Source organism: Equus quagga, chromosome 12 (genome assembly GCF_021613505.1).
Source record: "Equus quagga isolate Etosha38 chromosome 12, UCLA_HA_Equagga_1.0, whole genome shotgun sequence".
Lineage (NCBI taxonomy): Eukaryota > Metazoa > Chordata > Mammalia > Perissodactyla > Equidae > Equus > Equus quagga.
In genome coordinates this window covers 31,449,353-31,461,944 of record NC_060278.1, presented here as the reverse complement: position 1 = coordinate 31,461,944, position 12,592 = coordinate 31,449,353, and the positions used below count along the sequence as shown (strand labels likewise).

General features: G+C 36.2%; 1 protein-coding gene across 4 annotated transcripts in view; it reads right to left on the bottom strand.

Moving 5' to 3' along the window:
* LARP4B (La ribonucleoprotein 4B) overlaps positions 1-12,592 on the bottom strand; it is a 90,066-nt gene that overhangs the window by 60,934 nt on the left and 16,540 nt on the right. For 3 of the 4 annotated variants that reach the window (XM_046678422.1, XM_046678423.1, XM_046678425.1), the window contains exons 2-3: positions 2,763-2,897; positions 2,013-2,072 (exon numbers count right to left, since the gene is read on the bottom strand). In XM_046678422.1, coding sequence (XP_046534378.1) covers positions 2,013-2,072; positions 2,763-2,843 — 141 coding nt within the window. In that variant the 5' untranslated portion in view covers positions 2,844-2,897. The remainder of the gene's footprint in view (positions 1-2,012; positions 2,073-2,762; positions 2,898-12,592) is intronic. The other variant, XM_046678424.1, reaches the window with a different exon arrangement.

Here is a 12,592-nt window from a genome sequence, read left to right as displayed (position 1 = left end):
GTTTCCTCTAGTTAAGATCACTTTTTGGTGCTCACTGATTGGCGAGGCTTGTAAATAGTTATTACTCACTAAGTTTTTTTTGGGGGGGCAGGGAGCTGTATAATAAATATGACTGATGTATCACTGGATAAATGCAAACTTCTCCTGAATTATTCAAACATTTGGACATCTCTATGGTGACTCTCCTCCTACTCACACTGCATCCACCCTTGGGGGAAGACTAGACCTTAGAGAGACTGGTTCCTAAACCAGACTGCTAAGCATACTCACTTACCAATCCTAACAACTGCTGACTACTGAGCATCAACACTCAGAGCCACTAAACAAAGTAAGCTGTCCACGCACTTAGGTGCGCCATGAGTAATGCCAGTCAGAAAAATGTTCAGAGCAATGCCATTTATAATAGCAGGAAAAAAAAATAAACACTTTAAATGCCCCCCAAAACCAAATGGCTAAAGAAATAATGGCATATCAAAATAAAGAAAATACTACAGGGCAAGTACAAGATGACATATAGGCGAAAGCATGCTATGTGGGAAAAAATGAGTTAAAATACGTATATATTGATTACAACTACACAAAAATGTGTGTACACTTTAACAAGACTTTTATTTTCTGTAAGGATGCTTAAGTTAGTTTTAAATAAAGTTTTAAATGACACACGTTGTGAGCCCAGACGGTCTCTTAACGGTACCTTCCAGCTCTAGTATTTAATGATCCTATGAAAACCTAAAGTGTGCAAAACCCTGTAAAAATGTTAAATAGTATATCCACATTTTATAAAACCTGTTATCAGAGATGTGATCTGCCCAAGGGACACCAGGGGTACTGATTAGCAGGCCTGGACCAAGAACTCACCAGATGATACTCTGTTATAGGATGTTAACTCTTAAAAAAAACGACTCTTAGAAAGCACGTGTAGGCAATACTAGTTGCAAATTATTTCTTCACAGAAATGAAATACTGAATTCTGGCTCAGGTGTTTCACTTCTTTTCTAGATAAGTATTATCTCAAATCTCACAAAATAATTCTTAAAAACCACATAGAATCCAAAATCTAGTTTTATGTCTTGCAAAAGGTTTTAAAGACATTTGAAAGTTATGTTGGACTGCAAATCAACCATGGGGAAGAGGGAGATTTGTGTCCCCCCCCAACTTTTTTAAAATCTCTCAATGATTTCTGTATAATTTCCCTCTTGGACTACTAGAGGTCTTATATTTGGGTTTTACTTAAAATATTATAAAATTCATTTTTAAAAATATCAACGTAAAATACAATATACAAAAAAATACATACTTAATTGAATAACAACAATAAAATATAACAGTTTGGAGAAGTCTTTCACTTTTTAAAATTCTACCTTATTAAAGTAGATCAACAATCCAATCCCCTCCTTTAATTTCTACATTAACTGCTTATAATCTGAGGGAATAGATAAGGTTTACTATAAATTTTGTAAGATTACTTTAAAATTTTACTTTAATAAAAAAAGGTTTACTTTTTAAATTTTGTGAGGTTTAGAAGATCACTTAGAAGACTGCCAACCTAAATTCGCAGTGGCTCCAAATGCACCTGCCATTCGCATGAACAATGGTACAAAGCAGGCTTTAAAAACCAATGGTCTCTATCTCCTTATTCTTTCATTAATCTCAACTAAAATGTGAAACTAATTTGCTTAGTAAATGCTTACTATGACTTGTGTGCTTTAAAGAACACAGGCTATCAAAACGTAAAGCTAATCATAGACAGACAACAGATAATCAATGAACCATTAAAAACACTGTGATGAATATCTGACCTTAAATTAATACACCAGGCACACCGCCATCCGTGGAACCAGACGCATACCACACACAGAAGCCAGGAGAGGACATGCAGTACTGACGTCTACTGTACCCAGCTCAGTCCTCCCAGCCCTTTCTGGGAAACATCAACATTTTCTAATTTTTTTACATTAAAATAAGGAGACATCTGTGAGCCTTGGCTGTGATTAATCTCAGACCTGAATTACCTGACTCAAAGCTGGGATGGAACTTGTCTGAGAAGTGCTTTGAGATATGGGACCATTCATCTGTAAAATTGAAAACATCAAACACACCATCACTGCAACGTAAAGAAACATATTTTCAAACTATATTTGTCATTTAGCAAAACAAAAGCCACTAAGAAAAGCACATTTTTACATGACAAAGAAATCCAGCGAGATATTCAGACCAGACTGATGTAGCAGCCTTGAAATATAAAATATTTTGAAACTCTGACTGAAAACCATAAGTAAAATTCTTATAGTCTTATAGGGAAAATTATAGTCAATGGGGAAAATTACAAAAATCTACATTTCCCAAAGCCATTTAGGAACTTTAAATATACTGCTTGACATGATAAACTCTTACAATAAATGAAAGTACTCAAAATGAAAAACTTATAATATAGTCCTAATTAACTCTTTAAATATATACCACAACAGCTCTACTGTTATTAAAGTATTTATAAATCACTGCATGTTTCTTGGTGATCTAAAACCCAAAGCTTTAAGCATCTAGAGCTATAACTGCTGTTTGTTTTCTCCATCACCTGGTACTCACAGTTTCCTCTACTAAGCCACCCATAAATTTATTCACAATACAGCACCTATATTTAGGTCATAGGATATGCAAGTGTCATTATTTTGATCTATTTATTAAGTCCAATATCGAATCTGTCACCAGAAGGAGAGAAGAGAGGTGCACCGAGCCAATCCTGGCCTCAGACGCACACTTACCAGATGAGCGCCGTCTTTCCCTTCCTGGACTCGCTGGCCCTGAGGTTCAGCCACGACCTTAGCGTCCTGATCAGAAGTCATGAGCTGTTTACTTTGTGGCTCCACTGGGAGAAGTTTAATGTTAACCGGAGGATGCTGTAAAGCGACAAAGACAGTAAATTGGTAACTTGAAGTGCAGAATATAACTGATTCTTAAAGTAAAATTACTAAGAAGTCTCAAAATCCTCAAGTTTTCCAAGACACGTGTTTATTCCTCTGGAGTCTAACTAGTTTAAAGAAATCTGCCCATAATTTACACCTTACTTACCTAAGAAATACTTGTTTTTTCAATAAGTAAATTTCTTCTTTACACTAATTTGGTGACCATGATAACATTGTAAGACTCAGAAACCATGTGCTAACACATAGAAACCCATTTATGCCCAGTAACTCATTTTTTAAAAACAGAAAATTACATAACTAATACAACTCCAACTGGGGATTTGATAAATCCCAAATTTATATATATACTTTTGACCAGTCCCATTAATTTCATCTTGTTCCAGGACAACAGTTATCAGGAGAAATAAACAGTAACTAGTTAAAAAGGAAGCCCTGTACAATCCTGAACCACAGAAACTGAAAACAATCTGAATACAGTGGCATAGCACTGCAAAGGAACCTCTGCAAAGCATTTGCTCAACTCAACAGCTAGACACTGAACTTTACATAGAATATCTCATTTGCTTTTCCCAAACGGCTTAAGAAGTAACTCTGGTTCATCAAGGACGACAGTTTTCATGATTTCATATTACAAGCGTCAGAACTGGGGTTCCCGGACACTCCGGCCTGACTTCAGGCGCTCCCTCTGTTCACTGCAAGCTACGCTGCTTCACCACGAGGGAAAGAACTCAATTTAATCCAGTTATCTTTTTCAGGCTCTTCTGAAACACACCGTATCCAAGTGCTACATAAAGAAATTTAAAAGTTAACTATTTTTGTCTCACTAGGTAAGAACGTAGATTTTTAGTTTCTATGATGGTGCTCCCTATTCTCAATAACCTGCTTATGATAAATTCTCAAAACCTTTGCTAAAGAAATAATCTGATCTCCTCCAATTGTCAAGTGTATCATCAATCACAAAAGGACAACATCACTAAAATGCTGAAGACAGGTTTGGAAACAGAAACTAATAGAGAAGAAATACTTGAAACAAATTAAGTCACTTTCACACAGGTCAATGTTTTCCAAAATGTAAGATGAATGACAAATATGTTATTACATTGTAATAGAAACCAACATCAATTCTCACAAAACCATCAAATCCAGAAAATAAAGATGTAGAATGACACTCAGACTGACAAATCACAGAAGGCGGTACTGTAGATGCTTGTACTATTATTGGCTTGTAGATTTTTAAGATTCTCAAAGAAAAGAATGGCCGAAAACAAGATATGATAGCCAAAAGGGAAAAAATCAAGTAGAAGAATCCTTTATCACATATACTATCTATGTTTTCTCAGACAGTCAGAAATTACATACCTCCTGATGGAAACGGCAATGCCACCAGATAGGAAGTGGTCTTGCAAAACCAAACAACAAATCCAGGATGTGATCTTAGTACACACTTATAGCAAACACAAGCCCAGAGGAGCACCACGGGGTTCTGCAAAGTGGGCAATCACTAGACATACAGCCTGGCTTATTCAACACAAAAGGAGACGAGAGACACATGCTGGCCAAACTATGGCCTTACCTGGTTTATACAGCTTTTTAAAAATTAATTAATTAATTAATTAATTTTTTGAGGAAGACTGGCTCTGAGCTAACATCCATGCCCGTCTTCCTCCACTTTATTTGTGGGACCCCTGCCACAGCATGGCTTGCCAAGTGGTGCCATGTCCATACCCAGGATCCAAACCTGCGAACAATGGGCCGCCAAAGCGGAACATGCAAATTTACCCGCTGTACCACTGGGCCAGCCCCTATACGTCTTTATTTGATTCAAACAAACTAAAACAAAAGATGATCAGGGAATTAATACTGATGGAATATTTGATGGTATTAAAGAATTACTGTATTTTCTTACATGTGATAATGATGTTGTGGTTATGTTTAACAAAAAAAGAGGGCCTGCCATTTAGAGCTGCATACTAAAATATTTATAGGGGAAATAACACAATATCTGGAATTTCCCTCAAAATAATAGGTGTGACAGATGTAGGGGTTCACAATTGTTCCTCCTGGGAAAGGGGTATGGGGACTCATGATACAATCCGGTCTACCTTTGTATGTTTGAAATGTTCTATAATAAAAGGTTAAAAAGGTGACCATGGCAGTATCTTAGTACAACAGAATCAGTGGCCCTGATCTGACCCACACATCCTATCCATAAATAGGTAATCTTTACATCATACTACTATGTCTCTTAATTACTGACCTTACAAATGTACAGTTTTTTTAAAAAAATCCTACAAATGGAAAGTCTGCCAACAGGAGTTACTGATATTCATCTAAGCACTACAAAAGATACAAAACATTAAAATTAGACTTTATTATCAAACGTCCGAATCTAAAATGAGATTTAAAGTATGATGATGCAAGTACTGACAATAGTTCCAATAAATAACAAAGTAAGTTTTGCATTACTTGTTCAAGAGACCAAAACTATTCTGAGACAAACTATATAAACTACTGCTTCCTGGCATGCCCAAAAAGCAGCTCTCTAGGTTGTAAAGAGAAATATGCGAGGGGAAAAAAAAACTACTGCCAAAGCAAAGTATTTCCTGGCCTAAGACAGAGTTCTTTGAAAACTCAATAGTGTTCGGAGGCAGCCTTCACAAAGCTTTAATGAGCTGGACAAGAGAGTTATTTTCCTGATTTGATTTCATCTCTCTTCAGAAGAAGAGCAAAGAGAGCTGAAATCAAAAGGCCCTCCTGCCTATCTGGTGGTCTCCGTGCTGGCAGTACATTTTTAATCTCAAACTGTCAGAGCTATGCCTAAAAAATGTTTTATCAATCTTATTAAATACTTGGGAGAGTACAGTTTACTTAGATCTATTTCTAAAGAATTCTTTTCACATATACCAGAAACGTTTGTTTCATAACTAAACATTTATTAAGATCTTTCTGGACACTCAAAGCAATCCTTAAAAATATAACTCCATCTCAAATAAACTTAACTGTATATCAAGTCTGTGGCATACCTATTCAGAAGAACTATTCTAAGTGATTTTAAAAGATATTATTTGCACATAAGATCCTAAAAATTCATCTAGAAATCTTAAAATGCATCCAGTTGGCTTGTTCTTTACAGTAAATGTTGGTATTATTTTGAAACTCCCTTCTTTCATACACTACACACACACACACACAACAGAAAAAGTAAGAATTACACTAACATTAGGTACTCAGATTTTCAGCATAAAAGAAGATATAAACATAAAATCAAATAAGCTAAGTAAAATCTGTATACTTTTAAAATTGGAAATGTAACTTTTTAAACTAAACTATAGCTTTTCCTGGCTTTCACTAGTTTTTCTACTAATGTCCTCTTTCCATTCCATGATCCAATCCAGGATCCCACACTGCATTTGGCTGTCGCTTCTCTTTAGTCTCCTCTAAACTGACAGCTCCTTAGTCTTTCCTCATCTTTCATCTACACTTCCCAAGTTATCTTGTAGAACACTGGTCAATTTGAGATGAATCTGTGACATCACACCGTGAAAGTGAGGAAGCTACCAAAGACTCCTGTGGTCATGTCACAGGAACAACAGGAAAGGAAGGGAGGGGCTTCCCAATGGCCAACATGGAAGGTGAGAGTAGCAGACAGAACGAATGGATACAAACATATAAAAATCCACAATAGTTCAAACCACCACCACCACCACATGGGTCACCTCTGGAGGCTGTTACGACACCAACGCATTTTTCTGAAGACCCCTAAAGGGAAACAATCATTAGCCTGCCTTTCCTCCATGATTCTGTTTCAGCATAAACAAGCAGCTGATCAGGGTAAGCTGTTCTCTATACAGGAACCACAAGCAATAGATGGAGAGTGAATGAGAGAATCAGAAAATCAAAATATTGCAACATCTAATGAAATAACAAAGGCAAGATCACTGATGTCCGCTGGAAGTAAGTGAAGAGCCGACGGGGATTTTATAATGGGTGGATCAGATGGACACTGACTGAAGCCACTTTTCAATTTTATCACAAAACGTGGAACACCTAGGTATTACATTCTTCTTGATGAGACAGAGTACCATCTATTAAGTATTCTTGCCAAAAAAAGAACCTGCATTTAATTAAACCTCTAGACCTAACTGCCAATTTAAAGGAAATTCTGGGGCGATGCATGTTAAATAATACCAACACAAAGTCATTAGCTAAATCCAAAATGTGGGGCATTCTACAAGACAGATGACCTCATTTCTATAACAAATCTAACTCATGAAAAAATGGGAGAGATTTTTATAGCTACAAAATAAAAAAGCTTTAACAAAAATAACCTTATGTAATGTGAGGACTGCATCTGGATTTGGATTCAAATAAACTAAATTTAAAACATTTATGACTGGAAAAACAATGTTGCCTAGGTAATAAAGAATATTATAGAATGATTATTAATTTTGTTGAGTGTAATCAAGGTGCTGTTCCTGTTTATTTTTAAAGGTCTTATCTGTATAAGAGATACAAACTAAAAGACTACAGATGAATTTACACATCTGGAATTTGCCTTAAAACATGCTAATAATTTTTTTTCTAAGTTTAAGGAAAGAGAAGAAACGAAAATACAAGAACACAGCAAGTTGATGGTACCTGAAACTAGATGATGGGTACACTGAGGATTACTGTACTATCTTCTCTACTTTTGCGGTTAAAATTGTCCATAATAAAAAGTAAAAGAAAAATCTAACTAGGATATAGTATCAATATACATCTAAAACTTCACACACTTCTATTTAAAACTTGTACTAAAAAATTACACAAAAATATGTAAACCATTTTATGAACAATGCTCACAGCAGCTTTAGCAAAAAAACAGGAAATAAAAACATTTCACTATAGGAAAGCAGAAACTAATGTGATATATTACAATTATTTAAAATATTCACAAAGATTACATTAAGTAAAAAAAGCAGGATATAAAACTGTAGACAGTATAATTACAACATTTTAAAAATTCACATAACTTTGTGAATATTTAAAAACAAAACAAGTGAAACCCAAAGGAAATACACCAGATGACTGACAATGTGTGATGAAGTGTTGAAACTTGAGGATAGTGTTTTACTTTGTTTCATTTCTGTAGTCTCAATTTTTTGAATAACTTATTTTTATAATCACACATACTTAACAAAACCCAGTAGCCTGCCAATTCCACATTTACAAAGCAACAAGCTAATCTTCTGGGGTTCCAGGGCGTCTTTTATACAGAAAGATCAAGTAACCAGCAGGAAAAGCACCTAAGCCCCTTCCCAGTTGTTTGTCAATACAGATTAATAAAACTGTCATTCGGTGATTACAACATTTTCTTGCGAAACTACACTACTCAGTCTTGTTCTGTAAGACGGGCTCTCAGTGTAGTCAGGGTTTGTAAGTGGTCCCAGAGACCTTTTCTCAGGGGCCCACGGGGTCAAAACGATTTTTGTAATAATGCCAAGATGTTATTTGCCTTTTTCATTCTCATTCTCTCCTCACAAAAGTGCAGTGGAGTTATGGTGTAGTATCAAAGAAGAATCGTCAAGGTTTTCCAACTACATATTGTATTTGTGTGAGGCCAGATTTCCTTCTCATACTTCAATCAAAACACATCACCAACAGAGCAAATGCAGATGCAGATGAGAATCTAGCCGAGATTCTATTAAATTAGGCATTAAACAGATTTACAAAAAATATAAAACCCTGCCACTTTCCTCATTAAATTATTTTCTGTTTTGGAAAAGATTGCTTTCTTTTCATAAATATGTTATTTCTATTACATGCAATGGGTTTGCTATTATTATTAAAGAAAATGTACTTTTAAAATTTTTCAGTCTTGTTATTTTTTGTAATTTTTATTTATTTATTTATTTTGAGGAATATTAGCCCTGAGCTAACACCTGCTGCCAATTCTCCTCTTTTTGCTGAGGAAGATTGGCCCTGAGCTAACATCCGTGCCCATCTTCCTCCACTTCATATGTGGGACGCCTGCCACAGCATGGCTTGCCAAACATTGCCTTGTCCACACCCAGGATCCAAACCGGCGAACCCCAGGCCAATGAAGCAGAACGTGCGAACTTAACCGCTGTACCATGGGGCCAGCCCCAAGTCTTCATTCTTAATGTAGAGAAAAGCCATATAAACAAAAGCTCTCAGGGATCTTCAGTGTTTAAAAGTGTAAAGCAGTCCTGAAATCAAAATGTTTGAGAACCACTGATATATGACAAAACTAGTTCTGATGGACAAATGCCTGGTGTTCACGAATGGAAGACGTCCCATGCTCACAGATGGGCTGACAAGCTATTCTCATGATGGCAATACTTCCCAAATCGATCTACAGAGTCAACACAATCCCTGTCAAATCCCACCAGCCTTCTTTGCAGAAAATGATAAGTTGCTCCTGAAATTCTTATGGAAATGCAAGAGACCCAGAATACTCAATACAACATTGAAAAGAAAACAGCTGGAAGACTTACCCTTTCTGATTTCAAAACTTACTACAAAATGACAGCAATCAGGACACTTTGGTACTGTTGTAAGGAGAGGCATACAAATCAATGGAATGGAACTGAGAGTCCAGAAATAAACTCTTACATTTATGGCCAATTATTTTTGAAAGGGTGTCAAGATCCTTCAATGGGGAAAGAACATTCTTTTCAACAAATGGTGCGGGGACAAGTGAATATCCCCACGCTAAACAATGAAGGTGGATCCCTGTTCTCACTATATAAAAATTAACTCAAAATAGATCAAACACCTAAATGCACGAGCTAAAACTATAAAATTCAGAAGGAAACACAGGAGTAAATCTTTGTGAACATGGGTTGGGAAATGTCTTCTTAGGGCACCAAAAGCACAAACAACGAAAGAAAAAACAAACCGGTCCTCATCAAAATTAAAAACATTTGTGCTTCAAAGCACACCATCAAGAAAATGGAAAGATAACCCACAGAATGGGAGAAAATATTTGCAAATTATATATCTGATAAGGGACATACATCTAGAATAAAGAATTCCTGAAACTCAATAATAAGAGACAAATAAGTAAAAAATGGGCAAAGAGTCTGAACTGACATTTCCCCTAAGAAGATGTACAAATGGCCAATAAGCACATGAAAAGATGCTCAACATCATTAGTCATTAGGGAAATGCAAGTCAAAACACGAAATACCACTTCACACTCACTGGGATGGCTATAATCAAAAAGACAATAACAAGTGTTGGTGAGGATGTGGAGAAACTGGAATCTTAATACGTTGCTGGTGGGGATGTAAAATGGCACAGCCACTTTGGCAACAGTTTCAAAATGTTAATGTAGAGTTACCATATGACCTGGCAATTCCACTGCTAGGTATATAGCCAAGAGAAGTGAAAATCTATATATCCCCACCAAAACTTGCACATAAATATCCATAGCAACATTATTCATAATAGCCAAAAAGTGGAAACAACCCAAACAGTAAACTATTAGAAGTTACGAGCCTTATTTTCACACATGTGCCTGGCATACTTCACTGGATTTGCAAATAGCAATGACAGTATCATAGTTTGAGAATTTAATAATTTCTTAAACAATTAAAATAAAGTTATCATTCTCCTAAACAGAATGAAATTCTTTTACTTCATACAAAAGAGTGATGTGGAAACACGGCTGATTTGTCTCTGGATCAGAAATGTACAAAGGAAAGAATTAGCATTTTGGAGCTCTGTTACGCAGTGATTATTCTAAGTGCTTTACATGTCACTAAAGTAACCTTAATCCTCTTAGTTAGGTCTCATGCCCATCTAGCAGACTGAGAAATTGAGTTCAGAGATAACTCAGTCAAGGTCACAAAGCTAGTAAGTCCAGGGAGCCGAATCATATGCACATATAATTTCCACTATTCAACACAATATGCTTAGAATTTCAGTAGTGCAGGCAGCTCACCCTCTCAATCCATGCCAGTGGGCAATGGCCCCCTATGACGTGACCCTCAGAAGTACCTACAGTTTCCTTACTGGGTCTTCATTCCTCCTTTCCCTTTATGGTGATATTCATCTTGCACCAACGTACAGATTATGATTTTGGGATTTAAAATAAGCACTTTTTTTAAAAACAACATAGTGTCTAAATATGAGTCAAATACTTCGTTATTTTATACAACAAAAACAGTGATCTGATTCAATGCCAGAATAAAACTGGCTGCATTGAGAGATAATATTTTGTACCTTACTGGGGAATTTTCAAGTGTATAGATAATTTTTACTTTATGAGTTGACCTTAAAATGTATACATGTCACATTAAGATGAGATTCCAGTATATGGAAGCCAAATATAAAACCTCTTTTCTGAACCTAAAAACATTATTCTGAAGTCAGGAAGTCTCCACTCCCCATTCTCTATATTCACCAAGCCCTTTAATACTTCCACTAACACTTCCACGCTTTTCTTTACACATTCTGTTCTTCTTGCCTGCAATGCTCCTCCCTCTCAACAGCATCCTTCCGATTCCTGCCTCAGTCCTTCTTCAAGCACCCACAGGCTTCTCTGCTGTTTACGGCAATGACCACATCCATGCCTCATCCCTACTATCCTGAGTTTCTCAAAGGTAATCCATGCATTTCATCTTCTATGTACAGGACACAAGAGAAATATATATTCCACCAATGATATGTAACAATTTACCCCAAAGAGCTTCCTTTATCAGTAACACTCCAATACATACGGTTTTACTGCAGTATTGTCTAAATACTCTGTTTCTGTATTTGCATCCACAAAATGAGGGAGGTGTAGAGTTTGCTAACGTCTCTTCTAACCCTAATTGTGATTAGGAGCAATGAGTTAAGGGACAGAACATGAGCAAAGAAGAGACAGGACAAGATGCTACTACCTAGACACGCGTTCTAAGAACTCGGGCATAACTATTAGGATCATTTTACAAAAACAGCAAATGAATGCTGAACTAGAGAAGTAAACAGTTTTACCTCAATATGGAAAATGGGCTAAGAACTTAGGAGACTGCCCTAATTAAGTACTATATGATCCCCTTTGAGAATCAATTAGAAGTCAAAATCTGTTACTTTCAATGTGTAAACATACTTTGTAGAAAGACAGTTTACCTACCAGAGTTTTGAAACTAAATAAACTCATTAAAAAAAAAAGGTCAAACAAGCTAAATCAAATCATTAAAGCACAATCGTAGCATTTGGTGACTGGAAGGACATTCATTAATAACAGTAACTTTCTTTCATGAATGCAATACACCCATCTCTAAACAGAGAAGTGTAAGAAAATAATAGCATAATAGGAACTATAGGTCCTCAGTCATTTGCCTTGTGCTGCTGCTTAGATTATGCTCTTTATCTCACTGCTACTGGTGTTACTCTACAGTATCTAAAATGCACATTCCTGTCGCACAGCAGAATAATTTGTGAGACTCTTAGGGGAGATTAGTCCATGCACCTTTCACAGCACCTTTTGCCCAGATCATATACTCAACTGAATGTGCAGGGTTAAAGAGTGGAAAAATTTACAGACCAATAGATGGCTATTGCCTGGAAAGCTGTTATTTTAGCTCTTTGTTTTTCAAGATTCAATCTCTCTGATAGTACATTCTTTCCACTGAGTCTTCTCACAGCATACGTGTCACTCAAAGACACTTACGAAT